This window comes from Stegostoma tigrinum, chromosome 27, assembly GCF_030684315.1.
Source record: "Stegostoma tigrinum isolate sSteTig4 chromosome 27, sSteTig4.hap1, whole genome shotgun sequence".
Taxonomy (NCBI): domain Eukaryota; kingdom Metazoa; phylum Chordata; class Chondrichthyes; order Orectolobiformes; family Stegostomatidae; genus Stegostoma; species Stegostoma tigrinum.
In genome coordinates, this window is record NC_081380.1 from 28,466,335 (window position 1) to 28,483,510 (window position 17,176).

General features: G+C 38.5%; 1 protein-coding gene across 1 annotated transcript in view; it reads right to left on the reverse strand.

Annotated features, from left to right (window-relative positions):
• Window positions 1–17,176, reverse strand: part of phf12b (PHD finger protein 12b) — an 83,222-nt gene that overhangs the window by 12,426 nt on the left and 53,620 nt on the right. Inside the window, exons 6-13 of the mRNA XM_048557233.2 lie at window positions 13,160–13,292; window positions 12,165–12,329; window positions 9,676–9,834; window positions 8,590–9,454; window positions 7,154–7,288; window positions 6,423–6,572; window positions 5,839–5,937; window positions 3,274–3,356 (exon numbers count right to left, since the gene is read on the reverse strand). Of these exons, the coding sequence (XP_048413190.1) occupies window positions 3,274–3,356; window positions 5,839–5,937; window positions 6,423–6,572; window positions 7,154–7,288; window positions 8,590–9,454; window positions 9,676–9,834; window positions 12,165–12,329; window positions 13,160–13,292 (1,789 nt within the window). The remainder of the gene's footprint in view (window positions 1–3,273; window positions 3,357–5,838; window positions 5,938–6,422; window positions 6,573–7,153; window positions 7,289–8,589; window positions 9,455–9,675; window positions 9,835–12,164; window positions 12,330–13,159; window positions 13,293–17,176) is intronic.

Below are 17,176 nucleotides of genomic sequence, written 5' to 3' on the forward strand. Positions count from 1 at the left end.
AGCATCTGGCTGTGTTCCACAGGGCACATGTTTGTTACTTGTGGTACACTTGAATAATAATTTAGACTTATATGACCGAGAAATTTGCAGATAATACAAAAGCTGGTCAGGTAGTTGTTAGTCAGATGATCACTGACAACTTCAGGGTGATATCACCGCATTGGTTGAATAGGCAGTAAAGTAGCAAATGGAATTCATCTGCAGTGATGCAAGCTTATTCATTTAGAGATGGAAAAACAAGGTAAAACAGTATGCAACAAATTTGAGGATATTGAAAAAGATAGTGGAGGTGAGGGGCCTAGGAGTCCATGCCCACAGTTCCCTGAAGGCAGCAGGGCAGTTAGATAAAGGCGGCATTGGATACTTTCCTTTTTGAGCAAGGTACTAAATACAAAAGCAGGGATATAATGCTCAAACTAAAAGACACTGGTTGGGTCACAGTTGGAGCTTTGTAAATAGCTCGTCAACACATTCCAGGAAGGACAGAATTGCTCTAGAGACAGTAGAGAGGAGAATGAAAAGGATGTTGCCAGGGCATGAAAATTGCAGCTATGAAAAAGGATTGTGTAGGCTAAGATTGTCTTTCTTAGGACAGAAAAGGTTGACCTAATTGAAGTAGTAGAAGTTGGCACTCGGTTTGAGAGGGAGGAACTTGGGTTGGAAACAACTGTGCTAAACTTAAGGTAATTACAAAGGAATGAAGGCAGAGCTAGCTGGAATAGATGGGGAAAGAAATCTTGCAGCAAAAACGTGCAAGGAACAAAGGCAGATATTTAAGAAAATAGTTCACAGCTCAATGCAAAAATATATATTTCAGCGAAAAATAAAAGACTCTAAGATGAGATAAACCAACTCTGGTTAACCAGGTAAATTAAGGATAGCACCAAACTGAAAGAAAAAACATATAACATGGCAAAGATTACAGGTAAACCAGATGATTGGGAACATTTTAAAAACCAAAAGATGACAAAGAAATAGTAAAAGGAAGAAGAAAATAAGCAGTGTCAGTATGGCTTCATCAAGAGGAAAACAATGCTTAGTTTGCTGGGAAATAAGCAACACAAAAGGGAAGCAGGGGACGTAACATATTTGGATTTCAGAATCATTTGCCGAGTCACTGCATGTTAAGACTACATAAAGATATGAGACTATAGTGTCGGAGGTAATTTACTGGTTCACTCAGTTGGCCGGACAACTAGTCTGCAACACTGAATAATTCCAACAGTATGGGCTCAAATCCAGCACCAGCTGAAGGACTCTCCTTCCTTGCCTGAGGTGTGGTGACCCTCAACCTAAGCCACCATCAGCTGTCAATCCAATGCGTGAACAGTCCTACGGTCTGGTAAGACTATGGTGACTTTACCTTTTATTAGCATGGATAGAAGAGTGGCTAGCTAATAGATGGCAAGTTAAGATTAGATGGGAATTTTCAAGTGGGCAGCCTAACCAGTGGAGTGCCACAATTATTTACAATACATATTATGATTTGGATGAGGCAAGTCAAAGGACTATTGCCAAGTTAGAGGATGATACAAAAATTGGAGGAAAGGCAAGTGATAACAACACCACAGTCTGTCGAGGGATATAAATCAATTAAGCAGGTAGGCAAAAGTGGAAAATGGAATATAATGTGGAAAAACGTGACGCTATACACTTCAACAGGAAGTATAAGAGCTATTATTTAAATGGAGAAAGATGGCAGAAAACTACAGAGGAATTTGGGAGTCCTTGTGTATAAACGCAGGCATCAAAGTTCAGCTTGTAAAAAGAAAGGCAAATTAACTATTGGCGAGTTTGAGTGAGTTGAGCCTAACCTCACTGAAATTTAGATGGAAGAAAGGTGTCCTTATTGAAACACAAGATTCTCAGGGGACTTGACAAGGTAGATGCAGCAAGGCTGTTTTTCCTTGTGGGACAATCAAGGACCAGAGGGTGTAATCGCAGAATAAGCGGTCACCCAGTTACAATAGAGATGAAGAGGAACTTCTTCTCAACAAGAATAATGAATCTTTACAATTCTTTTCTGCAGAAGGCTGGACATTATGTACATTCAAGACTAAGACACTGATTTCTAACTCAATAATGGAATCGATTATGGCAAACAAGGTAGTAAAGTGGAGTTGAGGATTATAAATCGGCCATGATCTCAGTGAATGGCAGACTCGATGGGTTGAATAGCCTACTTCTGGCTCTTAAGTCTTATGGTATTAGATAGGGAGTTTGGATATAATAGTGTTTCCCCTAGTGTCAACATCAGAGGTGCCAATTTATGATGATGGGAAGGGGGATTAGGTGGGACATGAGGGGGGACAAAAAAACTTCTCATGCAGAAGGTGCAGGTGCCTGGAACTCACTACCAAGTTTGGTGGTTGAGGCAGTTAACATCTAACTTGTTTAAAATGAATGTGGATTTGCACGTGAAGACCTCTAACCATTCAGAGGTACAAATCAAATGCTGAAAAGTGATTTAGAATAGGTGGCTAGTTTATTCAGTGGCACAGATGGGCTGGCTGTGCTGCTGTGGTTCAAAATCTATCTTGCAAATCAGTCTTTACCACGAGGGCATTCTTTTACTTTTTAACCAGAGTATTTGTCCAACTGTTTTGGCCTCATATTACTCACATTTTACTGCTACTTAAACTAGTTTACCCCTAAGACATCAAATCAAGTGTATACCGTTCCTGTCAAAATCTTAGAAACAATCAAATTGCAAATTCAATCAATTCCTTTGGCATGTCAGTGTCATGATTTATTTACGCTCTCTCAAGCTTTCTTGTAAGTGCAAGTGTGAAACTGCATTCTACTTCAAATTTTGTACCATATGATAGTTTAAAGATTACACAGGTGAATTGTTGTTCTAAGTCAAACAGCTGGTTCAAATACAGTTAAAACAATAGCTGAGCTTGCAAATGAACAAACATTAGTTAACAACACCAGTCCTTAAGATAAATGGAATACAATTCTCAGCCAAAAGCTCTAATTTTTTACATTTGCATTTACAATCCAATTTTGCCCTAGCAACATAAACAACTGTAAAGTCACCAGTTAGATGAGGATTTTTCGCATTTTTATGATATCAAATGGCACTAGTATAAGTGACATCAGCTAACATTGATTTTGCTGCTAAAGCTCAGTGCTAGAGCAGCAAGCACTACAATCACACACAACTTCCAAGTAATTTGAGATGCTGTCCCAGCTGAAGAGTACATTTAACAAGTTTCTTTTCTGCTTTTTTGTAAGCAAGAGGATAGAACTCAGACTCATGAACCTTACCTCATCATAGAATATGCATGCATGCTTGCCAGAAACATAATTACAATGTCCATAATTTATAAGGCACACATCCATATCGGCACCTGAAAAAAAACACAAGAAAAAAATAATCATTTGACAATTACAATCAAATAAAAAACTGCACAGATTCAATACAATTTAAGTAAGAGATAAACAACAGGGAACCAAGGTCAAGTGACCAAATGCTTGGTCAAAGAGGTAGGTTTTAGGAATGTCTTGAAGAAGGAAAGCAATCACTGCATGATTACTGACCAATGACATCTCAATAATTCACATGTTGTGCTCTTCTTTTAAAACTCTACCAATTCTTCTCACTTTGACTTACCTCCATTCAGACTTTCCTGTTAATTCCTGAGCTCTTTCTTCTCTCAAATGGCTAGTTCCTGATTTGGCTCAGCCTGTCTACTCTTCCCGAGACAAATGTCTCAATCAATAGTACCCGCAACAATTTTCCTGGGCACGTCCCTGTAGTTCAACTTTACCTCCCCTTCTGGTATGACCAAACACTACACTTCTAAACCACTCAACCCCTCCATGCCACCCCTAACCCTCTTCATTTCAGTTCCAAAGGGTCAGCGCTGTGCCCTCTAGTCCTAGTCTCTCCTACCAGTGGAAACATCATCATCGCATCCAGGCCCCTTAATATTCTGCAAGTTCCAATAAGTCCCTCATCATCCTTCTAAACTTCTTGGAGTACAGATTCAGGGATCTCGACCGCTCCTCACATCACAAGCCCTCTACCTCCAGGATCATTCTTGCAAACCTCCTCCAAAACCCTCCAAGAGCAACACATCTTTCCTTAGACACAGGGCCCAGAACTGCTCAATATTCCAAATGCAGTCTAACCAGAGCTTTATACAGCCTCAGCAGTACATCCCTACTCTAGTACTCAAGCCTTCTTGAAATGAATGTGAACGTTGCATTTGCCTTCCTACCTGCCAAGTGAATGAGCATGTTAACCTTAAGAGAATCCTAAACTAGCACTACGTCCCTTTGTGCTTCAGATTTCTAAAGCCTTTCCCCATTTACAGAATAATCTAAGCCTCTATTCTTTCTACTAAAGTGAATAGCCCCATATACTTTCCCACCTTGTATTCCATCTGCCACTTCTCCTTGCCTGTCTAAGCCCCTCTGTCGCCTTCCCAGCTCAATATGTCTCTCCATCTGTGTAACATCTGTAAACTTAGCAACAATGCCCTCACAGTTTCTTCATCCAGATCACGTCAACATGGTCCCAATATTGACTCCTGTGGAACTGCACTAATCACTAGCTGCCATCCTGCAAAAGACCCCTTTATCCTCACACACTGCCTTTTGCTAGTCAGCCAAGTCCCATAGTGAACACATTATGGGAGGCAAGAAGCATGTTTCTGTAAACAAATTGTAATACCATTAGATCTAATTCCAGCTTCTTCATTTCACAACGCAGTGTGATTTCTACACCCGAGGAGTTCCTTCACCTTAAATTCCCTAATCAAGTGTGTCTAATTACACATTAACAAATCCAGAACTGTCTGTTCCCACGCGAAATCTATCACTGCTCCAAAACAAAAACAACATCTCACAGACATTTCACAAATTATTTTCTTTGGGATCCACTACTGACATACTGACAGACTGGGAAAATCATATTGAAGATCTTCCAATTTATTTTTGACCTCACATTCTGACTACTGTTAAAAAGCCTGTATGTAACTCCCATCAAGGTCTTTTCTTCTTTGCACTTCCTCACTCCATCTACAAAGTCCTATATCTTCCAACCCGTCATCATTTTTTACTATTGATTTAATTTCACTTCTTACTATAAAGGCAATCCTGCCCTTTCTGCCTGTCCTTTTGATAGTCCGCATATCTTTGGATACTTAGTTCCCAGCCCTGATCCCTTGTAAACTTCTGTGATGTCCACAACATCTTACTCACCAACTTCAATCTGTGCTACAAGTTCATCTACCTGGGTTCGTACACCAGTCCCACCATGATTTAGGTGGAACCCTTCCTATTGGAATAGCCTTCTCCTCAGTACTGGTGTCAACGTCCCATGAATTTGAACCCAATTCTCCCAAGCCAATTTTTGAGCTCCGCATTTACTTCTTTAATCTCGTTGACTTTGTGGCTCAACAATGTTTCTGAAAGCACTGTTAGCTTCTCCTTTTTTAAAAATTTCACTAAGACAATGTTAACAAGTTGAACAGTGCTTCCAAGCATTGTAGGAAATTTGAGATTCATTGGTTTGGACTTAGATCGTTGGACTAACATTATATTCAGCAAAATAACACGATTTTGGCTTGGTAAATGATTGAATTAAAACCCATGTTAAACGTTCAGAGCAATTTCAATGTGGAAAATCACTTAAGTTTGGAGGGAGATTAGTTGGCAGCCTGGATATCGCAACAACACATTTTCTCTTAACATTCTGAAATGTAAACGGACATTTTTACAAAAGGCGCCTATACAAATCACGTTAGCAGAGGTCATTCTAAACTGAGATCAATCATTAATAAATCTTGTCATTTTCAGCTAACAGAGTACACAAATATTCTTTACCTGTTCCTATGTAAAGTGTTCTGTAGCACATATTGACAGCTTGTCCTTTGCCAGTCAGGGGATAAAATACCGCTCGTGCTTGAACTTCTTTTGCAGAGACTATATAATTTTAAAAAAGCAAAGTAAATTATTCCAACAATTTTAAATGAAGTTCAAGATGCAGGGGCAATTAGAAGAAATTTCAGTGTGCACAATGCCATAATCACAAGTATTTTAGCCTATATTGGGGTGTCAGAAGGCAGGGATGCACAAATGATTAGGCTCAAGAGCATTTATACAGCAGCATGGTGAGTGTGGTTACAGTGTTGGACAAGATGATTAGAGGCTGTGGACAGAAAGTATTGTAGCTCCCCCAAAGGGATTTAAACAAGGATGAACATTTTATGTTTGAGGTCCCAGAGGGGGCCACGAATGATCGTAATTAAAAGAGGCATGTACAGATCAGTTGGTGAAAGTTAGAGATGGAGGAGAATGATACATTGGCCAAAATGTTGACTTTAGAGCTAACAGAAGTATGGCTGAGTGTTTTAGCTTAGAAAAGTTGTCGAGGCAGCTGATGACATGGATGAGGAATAAATACATACCATCCGTCTGTGTTGTAGCAGTAGTTGTCTGGACTTTTGAGGTGCCAAGTACAGATGGTAAAGATGTTGCTTTGGGCGGAAACAGTTGCTGAATTCTCTGCCATGCCAGTACCTGAATCAACTTTTCATCAAGCTTACTCAGTTCGATCTCTATTAAAGGAGAAAACACAAGTTTCTTGAATGCTCTCTCATATTTTCTGTGTAACATGCCAACCAAAATATATCTGCATATGTTTAACTTAGATTAGATATTGAGTTAATCTAAAACTCTTCAATACTAGCTTAAATGAAAATATCTTTGATAGACTGCAGTTTTCATTTTCCTACCTAACCTATGGTACAATGATAAAGTGAGCATCAATTTAATTTTGACCAACAATTATGTATTTTGAATACAAAGAGAAATAAAAATGGATCAATTTCAAGGCAAATTCCCCAGCATGTCGCAAAACCCACCCTGCCAAAAACCATGCAAACTATAACAAGCCCAAATTTTAGTATCTGGAGACAAACAGAAATTACTTTATCGAATACGAAGTGCATCCAATAGAAAAGTTGCTTCCTTAATTGAAAGCTTTCAAGGAGAAATCTTGCAAATGAAAAAGCTGCATATATTTCTGAGTTTTGAACTATGGTTTACAATGGATTTGTAATCCAAAACTCAAATCTTTCCATCTACAAAATGCTGTCAACTGGAGAAAATTAGAGACAGGTATTTACAAAGCATTTACCTCCACTTCCCTCCATAGCTGCCTGCAGGGAGTTGGCAAGGTCAAGCATGATTGCAGTGTTTGATGGTGCAGTTAAAGATACTGGTTTGTTTCCCATGGACATGCCTGTGGACAACACGGTTGGACTCACTTTACCTATTATGAAAAAAATACATATTAGTCATAACCAGTTTTGGATCAGGAATCATGCAAGTTGTGTCAAATTTCAAAGTACAGCAGCCAGCACAATTCAGAGTAAAATTTGCACCTGACTCCTACTTGCAACAGTTGAGGAACTAAGAAGCCCTTTTAGTTCACGCAAATTCAGCTATCTACTATTGTAACTAGCCCAAACTAAAGTCTAAATGCATCCCAACTAGTGTCTAAATCTGTCATCTTATACAGTTCAAAAATATGTTTCTAATACAAGTGCTAAATGTTACTGAATTGCACGCAACAAAAAGAAGCAAAAAAATCTTACGTTTCTTGCTTTAAAGTTACAATACTATTAGGAGTTGAAGAACGCAAACAATAATAATGCAATGGTTCAAAGTGCCAAACCTTTTCTTCTGGAAAAGATACCTTGGTTCTGCAATCTAAGCCCAGATCAACAACTAAGCCAAAAGCAATATTCAACACATGTCTCAAGTCTGAAAAACTTAACAGATCAATTCTGAAGAAAGATTGGGGATCTGAAACATTATTTTTGTTTCCCTCTCCATAGAAGCTGTCAGACCTGCTGAGTATTTCAAGCATGTTCTGTTTTGGTGCCAACTTTCAAGTATAACGTTGGCATCCAGATGAAGCATGTCTGAATCTTGATTCAAAATACTAATTTTACAAAGATTTGCAAAAATCAAGACATTAGTTTTCTTCATAAACAGAAACGTGAATCAAAGGAATTCTGAACTTGCCTGATACTTCTTGTTCTGAAGTGAAATCCTCCCTACTTAATAGGAATTTAGCTGTATTGTGTAAAAATATAGTCCCATTGTGAACACATTATGGGAGGCAAGAAGCATCTTTCTGTAAACAAATCTAAAATTTGCAACATAGTGCACATCAGTTAAGTACGAGGGCTACAACTCCTTCCATCTACTCTAACGGTAGTCGATTTCTCCGAGACTGGCTGACTCCAGATTAGCTTCTAAATCTCAAGAATGGAGTTGCTTCATGATGCAAATAGCCTATCACTGTAACTGATGCCCTGCGTCTGAGGTGAATCACCTACAATGAAAAATAAGTCATGTAGCTATATTTGATATATTGCTCAAAGGTGAGGTGGCATATTGTGTACTGTATTTACTCCAAACTTTATGTTGTCTCATATCCTGTCTTCCTTGAAAAAATAACAGTCCAAATGTTAATTGATTGTTATCTGTGTGGTCAAACTCAAGAAGCGTTCTGGTAACAAATATTAACATTGCGATAGTTTCACAAAAGAACAAGGTACTCACCTGTAGCTGCTGGTGAAATCAGGGTCCGTGAAGGTGCCAACACTGTTGAAACACCATCTGCTGCTGCTCTTGGAGGAGTAATAGCCCTGGCTACAACAGAGGATGTCGTAACAACCTTCGCCATAAATGTGGCAGACCGTCCAGCAATCTGAACTGAGGCAGTGCCCTTAAGCTGTGAGTTGCTGGTGATCTCAGAACTGGCACATGAAGTGGATAAAGAAGCAGGCACACTCGTCACACTGACAGGAACCCGCTGCAAGCAAGAAACAGGTCCTCCTGTATTCTCCGACTTCACAAGCGCTCCTACAAAGTGATTTTGGAGATTGCTGGCTGCTGGTGGCGTAGCTGGTCTCAGCTGTGAATGCAGCCATGTTTGTCCAGATATCTGGCTTGGCACCTGTGTTAATGGTCCCTTTGGTCTCTGTGTACAGTCTGCCAGCTGTCTGGACGGTTCTGATGAAACTGTGCATGGGAAAGGTCCATTTACTTTTACCTCTCCTGACAAAGGTCCGTTAGAAGTTCCACTACTTGATGTCTTGCATGAGGTCTCTGAATATAAACTATGGGCATTTTCTTCCTGTGGTGCGGCAGCACCAGGCTGCTGAGATACAGAGGAACCTGAAGAATTCTGACTATTGGTCCCTGAGGTGCACATAACATTGCATGTTGTCGGAGGAGAGGGTGATTGTTTCTTTCCAGCTGTTGGATGCGCACTGTTTAACGAGTTGTCCGCTGAACACTGGGCTGTGACACAAGGCTTAATATCAGCCTTTTCTGTCTGTTCACTGTCCCAAAATAATGGCATCTGCTTAGCAGATAAATGTTTCAATATGCTGCATTGAAGTGCAACAACACTACGAAGCCACTAGACAAAAGAAAAAAATCTTTTAAGAAATGGTTCAAAAGAAACATGGTACTTAGAACCACACAATGAGTGCTGTACAGCAGAGCTATAACTTTGTATTCTACTATATAATCTTTCATTTATAGAGGACATATTTTCAATTCTGCAAAGCAGTTAACTGAAAACTTTAGGGTTTCACAGCAGAAAACATGACAGACATTTGATACAATTGAATGCATTACCTCCTGTTGTTCTTCTTCAGTAGCAAAGTGCTCATAGTTGGAAAGGTGCTTTTGTGACTCAGAAGTAGTCTCATTACATATCAGTTCTCCATCACGGATTCCTGCTGGTGGAAGCAGAGGTGGTGGATACTGGTACTGGGCCTTAATTGCTTCAGGAACCTTAAAAGAAAGGCAAGTGAAACCCGGTCATCAAATGGAGGTTGTAAAACATACAGACTCAAAAATAAGTCATCTGCTGTAATTGACAAATTTTGTTTTAGTCAGGAACAATTGGTGATATTTGCAAGCCAACCAGATATTACTAGTTATTTTGAATTTTTCTGTCCTGATACAAAAAAAGCTACAAATCCCAAGTCAGGAGGTATCCAGATCAAGCACTTCCTGTTGTAAAGGCCAATTTTACTATATTTTATTCCTGCAACCCGCTCCACTTCCAATTACAGGTCACAAATAACTAACTTGGAAGAAGATTGTATTTATTCAACCACAAGAACAACTGATTTCACACTGAGCACTTCTAGATAACTACCATCTGAGGAATATCATACACCTTCTTGCCATTTTTAACCTAAAAATCCACGAAAATGGTAAAGGTAGTTTCTAGTAGCAACTTGGTTTATTTCACCCAAACAAATCTTGGCTGAGAATTCTTAGTTTAGCTAATGTTATGACTTCATTTAGTGAGCCTCCTGAGGCAAGCTGATACCACAAGCACTTAAAAGTCACATACTGAAGTAAAAGTCCAAGTACACTTCCACTTTTGTGTATTTGAAGACTGACAGCCTCTCTTCAAGATCATGATAGTCAACATGATTTCACTGTTCAGGAATGGAAATGGAGTATCGTGCAGCAGAAACTGGATCTCAAAGACTAGCCTACATGCTATGTAATTATTTCTGCACTGCCTTTAAATTGGCAGAGGGAGAATTATTTTTGACATTTCATAGCATCTGCCAGTAAAACAAACTAGCAAATAGGTTTGGACTACAAATATACAAACTTCCAAAGGGATTTAACAGGTACATATGAAACAGAAATTGATACATTCAAATTCCAATGCAAGTCAAATTTGAGTTAAAATAGTACCAATGATTTTGAAAGTCAGATTTATACTACTTCCCAGAGAAACTTCCTCAGTTCCTTTTTGAGCCATTTTTCATTCCTCTGGTAAAAGCACTCACTTGGTTAGGCAACCTGACTTGGAATGTGCACCCTTACTATGAGTCATTGCTAGACACGTTACCGCCAACTCTGTGTAAATTCTTCCTCTTTTGACTGCCATTCTAACCTAATTAAATTACTTATCATTTGAAGGGGGAGGAAGAGAAGGGAAGGGTCTTGCACAGGACTGTGTGTCCTCGATCACTTACCCAAAATTCTTAGCAGGAAAAATGTCATGGCAACCCAGGTAGCCTAAATAAATGATCATAGAGTGCTTAGATCAGAGGAACAATAATTAAACATTCACAGTAACTGAATGGAGACAATATTAACTGCAACAAAAGGAATTCCACTCAGATGTTTAGTTCCTCTGCAAATGTTACCTTAAAAAAAGGTAAAATAATACCCAGAAACAAGTACCTGTGTATTTCCAGTTACATTAGATGCAAAACCCATCTGCTTATCCTGTTTGAAATGGACTAAAATGTAATTCTTGACTGTTAATTGCCAGACCCATTTCTAAAAACTAAATATTAGATAATCTTTTAAACGCTAGCATTTCGGTGGCATGAAAGTGATAGTAAACAGTGCAAGAGAACCGTAACAGAAATAAAATTAATGTAGGGATTCTAGGATTCTATGAAACAAAAAACATTAAATCTGAATTGACTACATATCCTGTTTGATGCCAAGAAAATAAGCCAGTTTGTTACACCCTAACTTGGTTTTAACATTGCCCTGAGTGTGTCCATGAATGGAGGTTAGCTAATAAGAATGTCTATATCCACACACATATTGTGAAGTTATTTTTATTCAAAGTACAGAACCTTTCATATTTTAGTAGTACTTTGCTTTAAGTTAGTTTGCAGACAATAAATTGCAGAATGCTGTTAAATTACACCATCAATTCATTGATCCAGCTTTCGGTTCTAAAATGTTACATGTTCAATTGCTAGCAGTGCTGAATCAGTGTCCAGCAGGGATGAATTTACATGAAAGGAATATTAAATATTCATTATTAAAGATCTCAGTGCATATATATACTATTCTGCAATCTCTGCACTTCAGTAACGTATACAGAAAAATTATTCTTCAATATTCTTGGACATCATGGGACTAATCACCAACATTTTCCAATGGCATCAACTGACATTTTAGAAACACACCCAAACATGGGCAGAGAATTAACATCTATCCTAAGATCTCTACTCTCTGTAAAAATTACAAGGCAAATCCAACTTAACTACAAAATATCTCAAGTAGCTTAATTTTCTCATGCAAAAATTGCCAAATATAGGACTAGAAATTCATGTTACAACATGACTTACTTTCATATTTTTCCTCTTCACTGGTTTTATATGTCGGCGGTTGGGTGGATGCTTCCTGTGGATCTTGTTTAAAAAGTCTATCTTGATTGCGTGCTGAGATATTCGGTCTTGAAACTTGTCAAATATCCTGCACCTATTGCTCAATGTCATGTTCTTTTGATTAAGCTGAATGGAAATTAAGTTTAATTAGGTTCTATAGATATTTGACTCGGAGTCCAAAAATTAACAGAAGCCAAGATTATCAATTAAAACTTTATCCAGTGTATTTATGGTGATCTACATCATTGTACAATTATCATTGGATGGTAAAACTCCAAAGTTTTCTGTGAAACAATACATTGCACCACCAACTGAGAATAAATTTTTAATCCTTACTAAACTATTGCTTTTACCTTTAATTGTGCCATGGTGCTAAGTGAAAAGAAAACAGGTCAGAGTAAATGTCACTCCTAACTGCTATATTTCTTTATGGTAGCTCATGACACAATGGTACAGGCTCATTAAAAAGAACACATGGAAAAACGTTTGGGTTGTTAAGCTAAGCTTTAAGTCGGTATAAGAAAGAATTTTAACTCTGTGCAAGTGATACGATGGATGCCGATTCTAACCTGGGAAAGAAAGGACGAGCTATTTTTGTTAATTACACTTGTTGCATGGGCATATCTAGATTAGCATCAGGGTAGTCATAAATTTTGGATTCCTGTGGAATATGAAATTTCTGCTTATCCTCGTGTAACACATCATCCTATATTAAAGATATTACATAATGACTGATAAGGCATAAATTGCAGGTTAGGATAAATTTCTACCAGTTACAACATTACGCCTTACTCAACATCTAAACCAGTTTGTAAAGCCCTAACAAATTTGGGCATCATACACACAGGCTATTTGGCATAAATATTATCACTCTGTTGATCATAAAACATAACACCTTCAATGAAAAAAAAACAAATTTTGATGTAGGTGCTTGACAGGAGTGCAAAATTGCTTACCACTACATGCTCAATATGATTGGGGCACATCCATCTCCCTATTGGCATTGCAGTAAGAGGTGGGTCCAGGCAGTCCATGTGGAACAATAAAGGGCAGTAATCACATTGGACAAGAGGAGCCACTCTGCAACTCCTAGAACATAAATATCACATTGTTACAATCATCTCTTCAGTTTAAGCAGAAATAATAGCATCAAAAAAGCAAACACTTTGCCAATCATTGGCAGTTCTTTTGATGTAAATGCAATTTACCACAATTTTACTTTAGATAAACAAGGGTAAAAAAGAGAAAAGGCTGAAAATGAGAATTGGGACATTTTTGCTTCTCTTGAACTAAGTCAGGTCACTTTGACAGAGTGCATGGAGGACAATACAATGACTTGAGATACATATTTGTAAAAATCTTTTCCATAATTTAAAAGTACAGAAAACTAAACATTCTATTACGAGCAATTTTTTAAAAAAATTTCACCTTTATGATGTGTATGAAAGAGGAACTTTTCTCCTTATATCTCCACATGGTAGTCTATTAAAACAAAGCTATTTAAGTACATGATGAAGCGTGAAGCTGGATGAACACAGCAGGCCAAGCAGCATCTCAGGAGCACAAAAGCTGACGAAGCTGATGAAGGGTCTAGGCCCGAAACGTCAGCTTTTGTGCTCCTGAAATGCTGCTTGGCCTGCTGTGTTCATCCAGCTTCACACTTTATTATCTTGGATTCTCCAGCATCTGCAGTTCCCATTATCTCTATTTAAATACATGCCATGGATAGACTAAATATTGCAAAAATCATTCATTGCTATGTCACTCTGACCAAAATCTTAAGCACCTCTAACGAGTTAACTCTTAGGGTATTGTGCCCACGTTCAGGAGATATAACATCTAATTTTACTTATAATTATCAGTTCTCCAACCCTGCTCTAGTATCTGATCTCTTGGAAATCCACCCAAAGAGTACATCTGTCTTTGCCCTCCATTTATTATTTAGATTTATGGGGCTAAGTATTTAATAATAAAATGCCTCGAAAAGTTGCAGTTCTTTTAAACAGGCAGAACAGATCATGAGCCTTGGATGAAGTCTTTTTGGTCCATTCGATTTCATGTTTCCAGGATACTGATTCTGCTGTCTTCTGGCAATATATTTACTTCAAGAATCCACAACAGAAATTTCTTTCCAAAGATCATGTTTCAAATATTGATCATACTTTTCAATAAATAAAATGCTTCCTGTTCTGTCTTAAACATACCCTTCAGAACGGTCGTTAATGTCTCTTTGCCCTGCTGTATCGATACATCCAGTCTGGACTTGTGGTCTCTAAAGAGTATCTTGTCTAATTTCAAGGTACTATGTGCTTTTCTTCTCTCCAAGTTAGTCAGCCTCTAAGGCAGAACTCCAGGTAATGCATTAATCCTATGTCCATCCCCAAACATCTGTATAATTGATCCTCAGTCCGAGAAATATGGTCATTTGCCAAGTCAATGCAGTTTGGGCTCTCTAGCTTACAACAAGAAAATAAAAGGTTGCCAATATCTCTGCTGCTAATTTCCCAAATACCTATGGATCTAGTTTTTTTAAAACATAAAGATTCCACCTTGAAATTAATCCCATGTATCTGAACTTGCACAAGTCTGCACAAATTTATATTCAATACTAATGCCTGGAATTGGAGCTATTGACAGAAATAGCAAGATCTACAAGCAAGTCTCCCAACATTACTCAAAATTGAACTTGGGGCTACTGTTTCATAAACACAAGGTTCACTTTACATATGACATTTCATTTTTTTCATCCAACACCATTTAACTTTCCAAGATTCTATGTTATGGAAACTATATAGCTTTGATGCGGGTACAGGCTGACCACAATACCTACATCCCAAATAAAACTGAGACAGTGCTTACGGTGATGAATTTAAGTTTCTGACCATACTGGACCAAATATTGAGGTAAGGGCAATGCTTAACTTTTTGCCCTCCCTGTGTGTTCTCTGCTACACTATGACGAACGGAAATAGAAAGATTTGTGCTTTTTGTATTTGGTAATATAACGAATATCTGTTAGACAGGTTGATCCAATGACTAGATATAAAAAGCATCAGACATTATCTGTAATCCAAAACACTGATCAGATCAATTGCACAAAAGGCAGACTTGCGTTTGTACATCAACTTTAATGATCTTAGGCCACCCTCAAACATGAGGTGGTGCCATGACTGTAAACAGCCAACATGCATGTAAATATCTTATCAAGGAGGAGGATAACAATCAAACTAAATGAGTAAATACAACAAAATGATAAATATGGGCCAGGACACTGGGAAGGGCCTCCTTTCTCTTAGGTGAAGTAGTGCTGCAGAATCATTTCCATCCACCTGAGGGAACAGGCTTTGGAAATCACTTCTGCAAACAAGTCAATTTTTTTCCCTGACAAATAGCAATAAGGTGAATAATAACTTAAAATTGCTTATTGATAGCGTTGGCCGACATGGATCGTTGTCCACAGCATTATAGTTTCGCATTCTTCAAGTAATCCTGTGAGAACTTGAACACCCAAACTAATTGGCAGGTAAGGCTGTCACTTAATGTTTACTTTTGGAAAAGACACTCTTAAGAAGTAGGTGATTAACAAAATTCCATAAGCAGTCACTACAGATGGAGGATGACCTGCTTTCACTCTAGATTTGTGAATAAAAGTGTCTAAACAGTCCAATGCTTGTTCTGGGCATCCTACCACAGGCGAGGCAGGTGGTGTTAGAAGAGGTAGTTGGGTGGGTGCTCAGATTTTTTGCATGCTCCTTCTGTTGTTTGGTCTTGATCTCCATCTGGGTCTATAACACTTAGATATTTCAGGGGCCACAAATCCAGAAAGAAACTACGTCATCCTCTGATTCAAGAGACCTTATTGTTACTTGTGGGATTTTCTGAAGCCTATTCCCTCAGGTGAATAGAAATGATTCTGTGCCACTATTTCAATGAAGAGATGCTTGAAATGGTTAGCACCTTTGCAATCCTTCTCCTCCCATTTCAGTGGACTTAGGCAAGAACTGAAGTGTTTTCTCTGCCATCCTGGTAACTGCTTATTGTGATAGAGCTGAGAGATTGTTTTGGAAGTTTGGTTTCAGACATGCAGACAATGTGGCTCCATCAACACATGATCAATAGTTTGCTTGAGAAGTTGGCCTAAAGAAGAATATTGAAATTTCAGCGCCTTTTCTGCCACTGGATTTTCAGGATTTTGCAGTGAAACTGGTGGTGAAATTTCTTTATGGGTTTGAGATGCCCGCTATATGCTGTCTCTGATGCAGAGAGAGCAGGTCACTCTACTATTCAACCGACCACAAGCTAGATGCCAGTGTTGAGGTCTGTGTCATCAAACAGTGTTCCTCAGATAGCTAAAGGCTGTACTGGCATATTGGAATCAATGACTTTCAGACTTCACATCTGCCCTTGCCAAAAGGAGGATCCCACTATTTGAAAACTTACCTATATTGCTTGGTGGCTCACATGAATCGCGATCGTTAGGAAACTGTGTTGGGCAATGGGAGCAATGCTAGTAGAGAGCCCTTGTGTAAATAGATGTTTAGCCTGAGGCCCATTCTCTCATATGCCTTTGTCACATGTCAATGGTTTGGAAATTGGTCTTAGAACGTGTACATATGCCTACAACAACCAGTCATTATTCAGGAATGGAGGCTAACAGTTAGAACAGTTTTTTTTCCACCAGTCCTGTACAGAAGCTCTACTGCAATTGGACATTTCATGGACACCAGGTGGAGCATTGAAGAGAAGAATGCTGGTACAATGACAGAACCTCACTTGGCAGTTTATACACACATTAGGTATGTATGTGGTGGATCCATCGCTGAGGATCATGTGTTGAATGCCAACATACATCAGGTAAAAAGTGAAATTCCTGCAGATAACCTAATTTGAGGAGGATTCTCTGCAAGCCAATCCAAATGACAGAGTTCATTTATGAAGACCTTTATGACATCAAAGACGGCCACGTATAAAAGC